Source organism: Rattus rattus, chromosome 15 (genome assembly GCF_011064425.1).
Source record: "Rattus rattus isolate New Zealand chromosome 15, Rrattus_CSIRO_v1, whole genome shotgun sequence".
Lineage (NCBI taxonomy): Eukaryota > Metazoa > Chordata > Mammalia > Rodentia > Muridae > Rattus > Rattus rattus.
Window position 1 is genome coordinate 31589190 of NC_046168.1, and position 14791 is coordinate 31603980.

General features: G+C 46.2%; 1 protein-coding gene across 1 annotated transcript in view; it reads left to right on the forward strand.

The window, feature by feature from the left end:
* The window catches only part of Tmem241 (transmembrane protein 241), a 108091-nt gene that overhangs the window by 55219 nt on the left and 38081 nt on the right, over positions 1–14791 (forward strand). The window contains exons 11-13 of the mRNA XM_032886111.1: positions 948–982; positions 9955–10024; positions 13912–14005. Coding sequence (XP_032742002.1) covers positions 948–982; positions 9955–10024; positions 13912–14005 — 199 coding nt within the window. The remainder of the gene's footprint in view (positions 1–947; positions 983–9954; positions 10025–13911; positions 14006–14791) is intronic.

Below are 14791 nucleotides of genomic sequence, written 5' to 3' on the forward strand. Positions count from 1 at the left end.
CACTTGGCATCTAGTGAGCGTTGGCTCAGGCAGTCTTTGGCTATGTGTTGGGAAGATGGGTAAATTTGTGAGGGAGTCAGTTGGAAATTTAACTACTTTTTACACAGCTCATCTAATGACAAAAATATCCTTAGCTCCCATCCAGCCGTTAGCTTTTAGCTTGCAACCTACTTGAACTTTGGAACTTGCATTGTTTAGCTTTCAAATAATCATTATACATTAAATGAACAGTATAATAGGGCCAGCCAGGGCCAAGGAAAGTAATAAATGAAGGAGAGACATGAAACTTGTCCCAGGCATGAGCCCCTGCCTTAGTTAAGGTTTTCTTGCTGTGAACCATGTATGTGACACCATGACCAAGGCAACTCTTATAAAGGCAGATGTTTAATTGGGGCCGACTTACAGTTTCAGAAGTTCAGTCCGTTATCATCATGGTGGGAAGCACGGCAGCATGCAGGCAGACATGGTGCTGGAGGAAATGAGAGTTCTACATCTTGGTCCAAAAGCAGCCAGGAAGACATTGTCTTCTGCCGGCAGCCAGCCAGGAGAGGCTAGAATTCCACACTGGGCAGAGCCTAAGCCTAGGTGACCTCAAAGCCCACCCCACAGGGACACACCCCCTCATACAAGGCCCACCTACTCCAACAAGGCCACATTTCCTAATAGTGTTAGTCCCTGTAGCCAAGCATTTAAACACATGAGTTTATGGATGACAAACCTATTCAAACCAACACAGCCCTCTTGCTAAGTCATAAGCCATTCCCAATCATTCGGGATCTGGGTTTAAGCAGAAAGACCAGCTTGGGTAGTCAGCTTTCTTTCAGGTAACGTTAACTAGTAAAATTGGGTGGAAATGTGTATTTTTAAATGCATTTTTAGGTGTTGGGTGTGTGCTCAAGAAAGCTTTTCTAACTGTTCTGCTGTGTTTTGCTTGTTTTGTTTCTCAGCATGGTACTCCTGGCATTTGCGTCTCACCCTACAGGTAAGCCACTCTCTTGCTTATTTCTAATCCTTGTTCAAAACCAGGAGTCTGAACCTCCTTAGAGCTCTGAAGGCGTTCTGTAAGAGACTGGAGGATGTGAATATTCTACTGATTTGCAACTACATTTAGCCCAATTGGTGGGCGGGGAATGTGGCTCAGTGGTAGAACACTTGCCTAGCATGGACAGCCCCTGGGTTGATCCCAGCTCTGCAGAATGTGCCCATGCCAGAAGAGGGCATCGGATCCCCCTTTAGATGGTTGTGAGCCACCATGTAGGTTCTGGGAATTGAACTCAGGACCTGTGGAAGGCCAGCCAGTGCTCTTAACCTCTGAGCCATCTCACCAGCCCCATGAATTTATTCTTATCCCTGTTGTTTTATTATATTTTGAACTTTGAACTTTTTAATTAGCCTACAGAATAATAGGCTCTCTAATGACACTTTCCCACATCTCTATCATTGTACTTTACCTCAGTCCTGCCGTCCCTTGTCCTCTCTGTAACACCCCCTCAGTCTCCTCATCCCTCTGCCCCCGATAGTCTCCCTCACACTCTCATGTCATATGTGTAACTCTGTATGTTTTGAAGCTATGGTAGTTTGAATATGCTTGGCCCTGTTGGAAAAAGTGTGGCCTTGATGGGAGTAGGTGTTACTGTGGGTGTAGGCTTTAAGACCCTCATCCCAGCTGCCTGGAAGTCAGTCTTCTCCTAGCAGCCTTCAGATGAAGACGTAGAACTCTCAGCTCCTCCTGCACCATGTTTTTCTGGATGCTACCATGCTCCTACCTTGATGATAATGGACTGAACCTCCAAACCTGTAAGCCAGCCCCAATGAAATGTTGTCCTTATGAGAGTTGCCTTGGTCATGGTGTCTGTTCACAACAGTAAAACCCCAAGACAGAAGCCTAGAATCAGCATATGAGAAAAAAAGTGACAATTGTCTTTCTGAGTCTGACTTGTTTTGCTTAATATGAAGAGCTCTAATGCTGTTCATTTGACATAATGTTTTCCTTTATGGTTGAATAAAACTGCAGCGTGGTATGTGTGTGTGTGTGTGTGTGTGTGTGTGTGTGTGTGTGAGAGAGAGAGAGACAGAGACAGAGACAGAGACAGAGAGAGACACAAAAGAGAGACAGACAGACAGACAGACACACACAGACATGTGGATGTCAGGGAACAGTGTTCAGCAGCAGTTGATTCTGACACAGGTTCTGAGTGTCAAGCGTGGGTAGTCAGACTTGGTTGCAAGTGCTTACCTCGAAGTCATCCCGTTAGCCTTGATGACATCTTTTTTTTTTTCTTTTTTTCAGAGCTGGGGACCGAACCCAGGGCCTTGCGCTTGCTAGGCAAGCTCTCTACCACTGAGCTAAATCCCCAACCCTTGATGACATCATTTTAACATAATTTCTTTTATGTACTACTTAATCATTTTAGTGCTGGAGTAAAAATCGGTTCTCAAATTCCCTTTACTTTGTTGCTGCCTCAGTTGCTCTAACATTGTTATCCCGATTTAGGAATTTCCCTAACGTGCTCTGTCGTGCAGCTTTGTCTGTTTTTTACTTTGAAAGGTTTGAAGTCCTATTAGTCTGTTTTCTGTTCCTAATAACGCAAAACTGCGGACTGACTGAATTATTTTTTTTTGAAAAGAGACTTATTTTATTTCTTAGTTGTGGCCCATGGTCGCAGGACCACTTCCAGTGAGACTTTCTTAGTTGGTTACTAGGGTTTTTAGGGTAGGAGCCTGGGTCCTAGCAGCTCACTAAACTAGGCTTTGCCAGCAGTCAGTGGCCTAAGTAAGGAGGTAAGTAACAGTGAAAGGCTGAGAGAGATTTACGTGGTGCAGCCATGCTGGCAAGAGGAGCAAATGCAGAAGCTCAGGAAGCAGCCACTCCTCAAGGTAGAGTCTTGCATTAGGTGTGCATTGTGCTTTATGTTTCTGTATCTATACGGGCATGCTTCTGTGTGGAGGTGGAGGCCAGGGGACAGACAAGCTTTACCTTGTTTTCTAAGATAGGCACTGTCTGTGGCCCAGGGTTGTCAGTTAGGCCAGGCTGGCTCACCAGAAAGCCCCAAGGACCATCCTGTCTGCCTCTCTAGGTCTGGAATTAGAATTAGACACCATTGTGTCTAGTCTTTTTTGGTGGGTTCTGGGAATCAAGCTTGGGTCCTCATGCTTATGCACCATGCACTGAGATATCCCCCAGGCCTTAAATATCTATCACATTAAAAATAGCTTCATTTCTGACAAGTCAGTGGCACAGGCAGAGTCTCAAAGGTCAGCCACAGTGGCACATGGGGAGAAAAGGAGTTTGCATGTGCACTTCGTCTGGTCTCTATCATGTGGAATAGAGGATACCAGTGTTGGTGGTACACACATCTTTAATTCCCAGCATTCAGGAGGCAGAGGCAGGTGGGTCTCTGTGAGTTCGAGGCCAGCCTGATCTACAGAGTGAGTTCTAGGTCAGCCAAGGAAACACAGAGACATCCTGTCTTGGGCAGAGGGGAAGAAAAACAAGAAAAAGAAAGAAAGAAAATAAACCTACAAGTATTAAATTGTGGGTGGGTAATGTACCACCCCCTTACCTTTTTAAATCCTTTTTTTTTCGGAGCTGGGGACCGAACCCAGGGCCTTGCGCTTCCTAGGCAAGCGCTCTAACCACTGAGCTAAATCCCCAACCCCCTTTTTTTTTTTTTTTTTTACCTTTTTAAATCCTAATTCATCTCCCCAAAGTCCCTGCTTCGCCACCTCTTTTCTGTTGTTGTTGTGGTTGGTTGGTTTTATGCCTTTTTACATCACAAGGTAGACTAACCTTGAATATGAGTTTTGAGGGACTTGCTTTCGGTCACAGTGTTTTGTCTCAGCAATGGTAACTCTAACTAGGACACTGCTGAATGTCTTTCCCGTCGTCACATATAGAAAGCACAACACACCTACAGATGTGTCAGCATTAAATGTTTTCTGTTGTCTGTGTTGCCGTCATGACTCTTCACGTGCTTTTGGCCTCACAGATCTTTAATGTGCACCCCTGCCTTTTAAGTGGAAACGTCCACTTGCAGGTTCCCCTGGCTACCTGTATTTACTTCCTGAAGTAGTCCCAGTGGATTTGGTGGATGGATGGATGGATGGATGGATGGATGGATGGATGGATGGATGGATGGATGGATGGATAGATAGATAGATAGATAGATAGATAGATAGATAGATAGATAGATTGAATGAATATCAATCCAGTGAGCCTGTCCTGCAGCTAAGCGATTATAATTTTAAATCTGTAGTTGGAAGGCATCTTAACAGTTATCCCAGGAGCTACCAAAATTTGCAAGGGAGGGAGCTGGAGCTCAGAGGGTTAAATCCCATGACCAAGAGGACGCAGAGCTGGTGTGCAGCAGGAGAACCTAGAGTTGAGGTCATCGACTTAGTCTCTTTAGTCTCTGCTTTCCTGGGGCCCTGTTCATTACTGTGGCGTGTCCTGAGCGTTTGAGTGAGTACATTTCTCAGACATTTCTGTGGCTCGCCTACTGAAGCTGCTTTTGTTTTGGTTTTTTATCCTCCAGCTTTCAAATATAGATATGCTGGTAATAATAGCTTATCTGTTTTGGCCATTGATCACCCCCTTTTTGACTTGTATTACTGCATTTAAGTTTGAAAGTCCATATGACAGTACCTTGGATGTGTTACTCCTGTGTGCGTCAGCAGCCTGAGAGTATAGAATGGCTCACACAGAAGAATTCTCTTAAATGAGCATCAGGTTTTTTTTTCCCTAAGAAATGCTGATATTCTACAATTAGACAGCGATGATTGTAACTTTAATTTTTTCAAACCTTATTTTTAATGATTTTTTTAAACACTTTAATCTTCCTTGTAACCCACCAACCACCAGAGATAGTGGAAAAGAAAGGAAACGGGGGAAGTGGACCTGTTTAGAAAGGTTCTTTGGAGCAACTCTCATCTGTGTTGTCTGGAAATCAGCAGTTCAGTTCACGGGTCAGCAGGCAGTGGCAGTGTGATCTACTCGCAAACACCTCACGGATACACCAGCAGTACAGTTTGGTAGAGTCGGGTTAGCAGTAGGGGTGACAAGACCTAGCAGAGACAGCCAGACCTCAGTCTCGGCTTCAGTCAGTAGGAGGGACCTGGAGGAACACCAGGAGAAATTCTCGGCTGTTCCTCTGTTAGAGAAGCGAAGATCAGTGAAGACACAAGCTTTGCACAGCTAGCTGTATCTGAAAGCCAAGCCTTCTCTCTGTCACTCTGTGGAGTCCTGTTTATGCTCTCTGGACATCACGTGTCCTCCATGTGCCCTGCCTCAGCGTGACTCTTGCCTCAGCACCTGCGTGCAATCAGCCCGAGTCCTTGGAACAAATTGCAGCACGACACCAGAAGTTTCTGATGCGTTTCTCTCTATGGCGTCCTGACAATTGCAGCTCAACTATGCAGTGTAAGGTGGACACATATATGCGTGTCGTTAGCGAAGAATCTTTCATCCTTTCACGTCCTTGATTTAGTAGAACAGAGAGTAATTCTTTAAATTATGTTTGTAGGGGATAGGGTGTGTCACTTAGTGGTAGAGACTTAGAGACTTGGGTAGCATGTGCGAGCTCTGGGTTCAATTCCTAGAATTGATATTGTGTGTGTGCGCGCGCGCGTGTGTTTGTTCACGTGTTTGTTTGTTCATGTGTGTATAAGCATGTGCTGCAAGCTTGTTATACAAGAGGAGTCCTGTCTGTGACTTCACATTAACCAAAGTGATGTCATTGAAGAGGATTGGTACGGGAAATTTCATTCACGAGAAGGATTTTGGCAGAGCTAATGTTTGGCTGCACCTCTTACATCAACAGCAGGGATAGCCTCGACTTCCCTTGCTGTAGACAGCTGAGGCTCCCTAGGAAATGAATGCCTGCAAACTTCAGTGTCCAGAATCCTAGATGTCTGAGCTCTAAAGCCCTGGCAAGGGTAGGTGTGGAGTGATGAATGGATATGTCCGTTGGCAGCAATCCAGAAGGAGCTGGATTCTTCTGTGTGTACTAGAAGCAAGTTCATGATCTAATTCCTGAGCAGCGACGTTGTAAGCCACACTGCCAGCCTTGTGTGTTGTGTAATGTGAAGGTGCCTTTTTTTTTCTTTTGTGTGTGTGTGTGCATGTATGCATGCATATTAATACATGTTAATATGCGTGGGAATGTACACACGTGTGAGTGTGTGAATAAAGGACAGGCAGACTGAGTGTCATTTCTCAGGACATCATCCACATTGCTCTTTTGAGACAGGATCTCTCACTTTTATCTGGATTTGACAGTTCAGCCAGGCCAGCTAGCAGGTAGCAAACCTTAAAGGGTCGCCTGCCTCTCTTCTCCAGTCCTAGGATTACAAACCTGCCATGCTCCTGGGTTTTATGAGAAGGGTACTTGTGTGGCAAGCCCATTACTGACTGAGTCATCTCCTTAGCTGCAAGCTTTATTTGTTTTATAAAAGTGTTCTGTGTGGTCACAAAGGTCTTGTTTCTCACTTTCTTAGAGCTCTTACGAATTGTGTATCAAGATGCCTTAAGAATGTCTGCTTCTCCTGTCTCTGATTTGGGGAATTCCACAGATGTCAAAGCTTAGCAGCGATGAAGTTTTCCATTGAGCTGAGTCTGTATGAGTTGTACATAATCCTCAGAAGTGTACAGGAACCAACCTATACAGCCACAAGTAGCAGCCCATCGCTTCGAAGTCACTCAGGAATAGTTGAGTGCTTTATGTTTATTTCTTAGAGCAGATCACCAAGGCAGTAAGGCCTATGGTATGAACAGTGACAGGAGTTCAGTGTCTTAGTTTCCTTTCCTGTTGCTGTGACAAAGCCCTCTGACAAAAGCAACTTAAGGGAGGAAGAGTGTGTCTGGCTTACAATTGAAGGGTCTTGTCCATTGTGCAGAAGCCAAAGTGATGGGAGATAGCCACATCCCATCTGTAGTCGGGGGAAAAGAGCAATGAATGTCTGTTGCAGCTCAGTTCATCCCTCTATTTATTCTTTCCCAGCCAGGGAATGGTGCCGCCCACAGTGGGTGGGTCCTTCCCTCCTCAGTATAACTAAGAATCTCCTACAGGCATGCCGGAGAGCCATTGCCCAGATAATTCCAGGTTCTATGAATTTGATGATTAGCAGTAAATATCACAATCAGAATGTACAAGACCTCTTGGGAGTCCATTACATTAGCTTTAAATGGATCCTGGTGTTTTCCATATCACGGTTTTATTGCTGCAGAGGGACTCCATGGCCACCGCAACTCTTATAGAGGAAAACGTTTAGTTGGGGCTGGCTTACAGTTCAGAAGCCGAGTCTGTATCATGGCATGCAGGCAGACATGGTGCTGGAAAGAGAGCTGAGATTTCTACCTCCGAGTAGTTAGAGAGTGCCACGGGGCACTCGAACAAGTTCCAAGTAACCACAAGTGACCACAAGCTCCAACAAGACCACACTTCCCAACCGCCACTCCTTAAGAGTCTTGGGGCCATTTTCCTTAAACTACCACATTGTCTAATGGTCGTTTGCAGCTAATTCTAAAGTTCAGCAGATAAAACAGCTATATAGACTTGTAGAGTCCGAAGGAGGGAAAACTATGATCAGAATGTAATATATTAATACAACAAAAATGTTTGCTTTCTTGAGTGACATGTCGAGGGCACCAAAGGACACACTTAGAGTCAGCTAGAAATTTAGGGTCGCAGAGTCAAATCTAGAACGTGTCTGGCCTCTCAAGGGGTACCCAGGCTTTCAGACCCCCGTCTTTCGGTATTGCTTGGTACGGCGTCCTTATGGCCACAGGGACGAGTGAGATGGGAATCCTGCTCTCACGGGATTTGATAGTTGTAGGTGGTGGGGCAGGCCAGGTGTCCAGGTGAGCAGACATTGGGTAGATGGTTTTAGAATGACCTGAGGATAAAGGCACACTATTGTATCTTGTGTTTTTGCTCCTTGCCTTCCCTGTAACTCACGAGAGCTCCTGTGGTCTGGATAGTGGTTATCATCTAGATCGCAAGTTCCTTATGGCTGTATATTTTTCTTTATTTCCCCCCTCTCCCTGTCTGTCCCAGGCCATTCTTCTTGTTCTTTAGACTTCCCAAGCCTGGGCTAGGCTATAAATATTACCCATGCACCCTCGCCAGCTTACCCAGAGGGAGCATTTATGGCAAAATGGGTACATCCAGGAGCTCTCAAGGTCCTGGATTTAACTGTTAGCCCTCTCCGCCATTCCTCATTATCTCCCTAACTGCACTGCAGTTCCTCACACACAGGGAGGGAGATTGGGCAAAGGCCAAGAAGCAGCAGCTGCAGAAGAGACAGCACAGATTCTCCACGGATGTCCACCCATGGCTGAGCAGGGCCTCAGCCCCTCTCGCACTCCATAGTGCCAGGGTTGTCTTGGTTGTCACTCCTCTTCAGAAAAAGACCTCGGTGTTCTTTTATGTGCCTGGTACATTATTCACTCGTTCTGAAACTGGCAGGTAAAGGCAGGCTCCTTTCCTCTGACACTGTCCGTTGTGTGGATGCTGCCCCCTGAAGGAAGATCTAAGGTGTGGGCTGACCTGGGTGCACATTCTGGTCCCACAGTTAAACAATTAGAAAGTTTTAGCTGTGTTTCTTCTCTGGGCTTCAGATGGAGTCAGGGTAATAGAACCTCTCGGAGTTACTACAGAGATAAGTGTAAGAGACAGTCACATTTCACACAAGGCTCTGCACAAAACAGGCCGCTTTATTCTTTATTCTTAGCAGGAGGCAGTAGAGTATTCTTCAGGATGTGGTAGCTGGAGGGCTGAGACACTCCTAATACAGGTTCTATTGGAAGGTGGAAGACATTCCGTGGAGTGCTGACCCAAAAACGAGTCCTTGACCTTTGACGGGCTGCGCTAACAACTAAATCCCTCAGACCTCTTTATTATACATACATGTGCATAAATGAAGATCTCTCCACTGTTAAGACATCCAAATGGTCAGAGGTATAGAATTGGAACTAATAGGTAGTTGAACCATTTGAGTTCACATAGGAGGCTTTATATAGAAGTGTAGCAGTCCCCTGAGTCTTGTTCTGAAATGCACGCATGTGTGCCTGTGTGTGAATGCGCATGGCCGCACGCATGTTTCTGCTGATGGAACCCAGATTACTGCGTGTGCCCTCTGAGTGTCTGTGAAATCTTGACTCGTAGCTGTGTGTAGTGAAGGAAATAGCTCTTACTGCAAGCTCTTCAGCGGGGAATAATTAGGAACATCAGCCCAGTCCCCCAGGCTATGCAAAACAGACCCTGACCAGAGCCCAGTCCTCTGGAGAGCCAGGCTCCTGCAGAAACTCCAGATTTGGAAGGATTAAGCTGTCTACTGTTGAAATGCTTAATTCCTTTCCTTGAGTCATTTTTGGAAGGGTTTCTGCTTTTTTAATCTCCTGACTTCTTGTTTGTAACCAAGTTCAAATTCCAGAGAGAAACAGCCAATATGTGTGATTATTTCCTCTTGTACTAAAAATGGAACTAAAAGAATGAACTTACTTCACGAGAAACAAATGTACCCTTTGGGCTGTAAACTGAACCGATCGGTCACGATTGCCCTGGGCCCTGTGCTGTTTGTGCAGTAATTAAACAAAAGGAGGAAAAGCATCTTTAGAGGGACCTTCCCTCTGACACTGTCCCTGTGTGACTGCTGGCCACTAAAGGGAAGATCTAGGGTCTGGGTTGACCTGGGTGCACATGGTAGCCCCACAGTTTTACACAGTTTTAGCCGCGTCTCTTCTCTGGGCATCAGTTGGAGTGTGGATAATAGACCCTCTCAGAGTTGGTACAGGGTGTAAGAGATAAACCACCACATTTCACATCGTTCTTAGTAGGAGACAACAGAACATGGCAGCCGGAGGGCTGAATGTACTGTGCAGGAGACATTGAGTCTGGGTTGGGGGACCTGAGGGAGCTGTGTGGACCACCTCATCACCTTTCCTGTACTCCTTAGGTGACCTCTTCCGTGCCCTGGACTTTCCATTCCTGTATTTCTACAGCTTCTACGGCAGCTGCTGTGCCAGGTAATCTTGAGCCAAGTTACGTATATTCTCTGTGCTGTTAGCTGTGGCTTCGTCTCTACGGAGCCTGGTAATTAGGGTAAATCGAGTGGGTGCAGAAGCAAATAGGGGTGCATCTTCTGTCACCAGCAAGTCATCACTGAACACTCACAGCTGCTCAGTGCCAAGTTAAGTCCCGCAGAGCCTGTCCTGTCGCAACGCCTCACCCAGGATCATAGTTTTCAAGCTCGCTGAGGAGCTGCACGTTGCCTGCCTTCTCTCCTTCCCAGCCCTCACACAGAGCTTCCATGTACAACACTAATGAGGTTGACTCAGTTTGAGAGACTTTGTGTCCTCTCAGCTTGGTTTCCTTCTTGCAAAGGCAACTGCAAAACCTTCTGTGGAACTCCAAGTCTCAGAAGCGCACGGTAGAAAGGGGCATATAGACGCCTAGACACCAAGGTGGCCATGAGTATAGAGCTTTTAGAAGGACTCGGGTGGAGACCAATCAGATGAGCATACACCCCGCCCCACCACATCTAGATAAAGTCTTGAGTGGTGGGAGGTAGGAAGACTTGGAGGCAGTCTTAAGCTTGTATCTTGCCATGGAAGATGGTTGTGTGGGCCATCCAGGACTAGTGGTGGCTAGCTGTGTGGCCACTGGGCAGATTATTCAAATTCTTCCAAGGTGTTCCTCCCCTCCCCCAACCCCCAACTATAACATAGAACATACCAACACGGGGCTCTGTCTTTGTGAACTCCTAAGCGTCCTGCCTGGCACAGGAAATGTTGTCATTATTAGTACCTGCTCAGGGCAGCTATAAGAAAAGTCTGAAAACTATTAATGTGGACTCCCGCTTCTATCTAGAAATCTTAAGCAAGTTTTTAACTTGTTTTTACTCACCTAGCAATAATCACTATACTTGCCTTACAGTATAATCAATGCAAGTGTGTACTTAGAATACTGCCTGTGCATAGTTAAGTGCCATTGTCATTAGTCACAAAGCAAAATGAAACCGAAATCCTCACAACTATAAAAGCTAGACTGTTGTTCCCACATAGAAAATGGTATCCATGGAGCCGTCTTTGTAAATAGATAAAAAATTGATGTGTACGGGCTGGAGAGTTGGCTCAGCAACTAATAGTATGTGTCACCAAGGACCAGGTTTGATTCCCAGTACCACTTGGAAGCTCCTACCCTCTGTAACTCCAATGCCAAGGTGCACATGGACACATGGAGGAGAAATAATAAACAAACAGACAAACCCAGGAAGGAATCAGAAAAGCCAACCGCTGCTTCTGGAGTGGGTATATCATGTTCCGCGGGGGCGTTGGAGCAATGGGGGCATTATTATAGACATTCTGCATTTGAGCCTTGGAACAGTTCCTGTATCACCCTCAGAAGAGCCCCAGCAATGTTCCTGTCCGCTCTCCCAGCTCCTGTCAGTCTGTCTAGCCTGGCCTGCTCACTTGTCCACCAGCCGAGCTTTCACATTGTGACCCGTGCTGCTCAGGCATCTCTCGGGTAGGATGGTCTGGTGGTATGGGCAAGCATGCTCTGGGGCGTGGTCAATACCAGTTTGGTTATTTGGAGCAGAACAGCACCTTCATGGCTCCCTGGTGTTGGCGTTGTGCGGACACATTCTGGCTATTTTTCTGGCCCTCTGTAATCAACAGCTTTCTCCTAACTCAACATGTCGGGTCAGCCCCTTTTATTTTAAAGAGCAATTGATCTTTGCTGGAATTGCCTTAACTCTGTGTATTATTTTACCCTCCTGGCTTCAGTACAAAGCTAACCTTTTTAAAAAATGTGTAAAATTCCCTCACATTGTTTTAATGGTTCCTCCGTTGCCATATCTCAGACTAGGAGTGTTCTCTTCAGGAGGTCCTGGGAAACTCAGGGGGTCATGGGAGATAGCCATAATCCAGAGACTCATGAAACAGATCTCTCTTTCTCCCAGGATCCTTCACTTCAGGGATTCTCCCTCATTTTCAGGGGGTATTCTCCATATCAAGGGGTGGATGAGCCGAAAGGAGGAAGATAAAGATGAGATAGTTAAAAAAAAAGAGCTGCCTTTCCGTGGAGCTTAGGTGATGAATGTTTAAATGGGAGGCTGAGTTCACACTAACCTTCAGAGCAGAGTTAGAAACGATCTAAATGTGCGACAAGGTAATGACACGAGAATCTGGGTAAGGTGCTGTACACTCGAAAAGCCTGCTAATTTCTGAACCAGGACAAATGGCCCAGCTAAAATAAGTCATGCAATAGGAAATAATTAAATTATGGTACACCATAAAAAAGGAATTATTTATGCACTAACGAGTCAGGCAGTGGGAGGGAAGGCTGTCTCTAAGCCACGGAAACCAGCTCATCCTGCCTGCTTCTGTGCCAAGGGACAGGCTTCGCTCATGCCTCTTAGCTGGAGGTGGAGAGGACAGGGCAAAAGACAAGGACAAGCTTTGGGAGACTGGACAAACACCCTGTGATGTTGGTTCTTAGCCACCAAGAGGTATCTCAGAGTACTGACTGCCTGACTCCCCAATCCTTCCCTCAAAGACGTGGACCCTAGAACTCCCCACTCTGACTCACTGGTGACTGCTGTAGACTTCAGTGCTGTGACAGGTGTCTAAGAAAAACAAGTGAAATATCAAAGACTCTTTTGTTCCTGTTCTGTGTCTCCCAAGGTTGTCTGGTTCCCTTACTTGGGGCCTGTGAGGTAGGAGGAACTCCAATAGAACAGACAGTAAAGGAAGTAGAATTTTTGGCGTGCTGTCCCCAAACACCACAAAGATAAGTTGTAGCTACCCAGACTTAGTAGAGGTAAGCAGAGTTTAGCATGTGGGATGGACTGTTTGCTCACCAGTACTGGCTGACCAGCTTAAGAAACAAGCTGTACTTATTTGTACCGTACTTATAAGTACTGCTGTGCTTAAGAGATAATTCTAGCACTATCTTCTATCTGCCCAAGTGGCCAGATAGGTAGTCTCCTATCTGTTTTTAAATTGTTCAGTGTATAACCTGGGGCTGGGACCCATAAGTTAGTAAAGACTTCTAATTGAGGCTGTCTCTTCCTTGAGACTTTTTTTTTTTTTAAGATTTCCCCCTATTAATCTCTTAAGTGAGCAGTTTCTCATTGGTAAGGCACATTAATTCTTTAACAGTGGTAGTACACAGCGGAAGTCGTATCTGTCTCATGAAACAGAGGCAAGATAGAAGGGGCTGGGGCAATCATGCTTCTGAGGTGTACCCAGGATGCACTGGGGCAATCATGCTGCTGAGGTGTTCCCAGGATGCACTGGGGCAATAGTGCTTCTGAGGTGTACCCAGGATGCACTGGGGCAATAGTGCTTCTGAGGTGTGCCCAGGGAACATTTTTTCTAACCAGCTTCCCCCTCCTGGTGTTCCCATTGTTTCTCAATAATGCCTTCAAACGATGAAACCGTGAAGGGACTAAACCAAAATCAGGGACCTCATCGGACAACCAACATGGTTTTGCATCCTCCACCGAGTCTCAGTGCCCAAGCTTTTGGAGCAGTACTGATGTTGAAACATAACAGTGCCCATCTGCATATTTTTCTTTCAAGACTTAGCCAGAGTTAGGAACCTCTCTCATCTCTTCTTTGGAAAAATAGAAGTTCTGGTTTCTGAACTGCTGCTTTTATCCAGGGGTCCGAGAAAACACAGATGTGGTGGAAGTTGTGTAATACTTAGAAATTAGACCTTGGCCAGCTGAGAGTGATGGCCTCTACCTGTAATCGCAGCTCCCTGGAGAGGGGGTGGGAGGATTTAGAGCTCCAGGCCAGCATGTGACCGAGACCCTGTCTCCATGGCGGGGTGTAAGAGGAGGAGCTCACTGGCTGTGGCGGAAGGCAGATAGCCTCACTAACCAAAGGGTGTTTTCTCTTTTCAGTGGAGTGTTGGGATTCTTTCTCATGCTCAGTACAGTAAAACTGAGAAGCGTTCTGGCCCCAGGGCAGTGTGCGGCCTGGATCTTCTTTGCTAAGGTAAGAAAGAGAGAGGGGCTTTAGGGGCAGGAAGGTCTGCCTCAGGCATCTGTGTGCACAGACTTGTCGTCTGGGTTATAGAAAGCAGAGTTTTAAGGAAACCATTTTTAGTGACACACGCCTGGGCATTCTTACAGATGATAATTTCTGAGACCTTTAACCTGTTTTATCGGTACGACATCATCACATTCTTAGAAGGTGACAGTGAGTTGGCACCTGAACTCCCTGAGCCTAATTACCTATCTGGAAATGAGAGATTTTGATCAAACATTCTCCAAGGCATGTCCAGCCCTCAGACTAGATTAACGTGTGTCAGGAAGTCGTTTATCTCTTCCCTGCATCTCTGAGGCTGCCCAGAGCTTAGTTGACTTTCTCAAGAGGACCCAGCCTGTCCAGTGAGGTGGTAGAGGAAAAGTGACCAGGTAGAGGCCAGGTGGAGACACTTCTGAGGGCCTTCAGGACAAGGACTGCCACAAGAATAGCTTTCGTGTGACAAGAATAGCTTGCAGTGACATGGCTGAAGTATGAGAGAGAGGTGGGTAGCTATGAAGGTCTGAAGCAGAAAGGCGGCAGTGTGAACCACTGTGGGAAGCACCATGGTAACAGGTGCTTTGACGTGAGCACTCTTCTCCTGCACCTTACTTTTCCCTCATGTCCAAAGGAGTCAAGATGCAGGGGCTTAGGAGCTGCTCTGGAGGAATGGGATTCAATCTAACGAAGTGGCTATCAGAGCTCCCGCTTCAGCCGTCTGTGTTTTCAGATGCTGTTGCTTTCTGTGGAAATGGG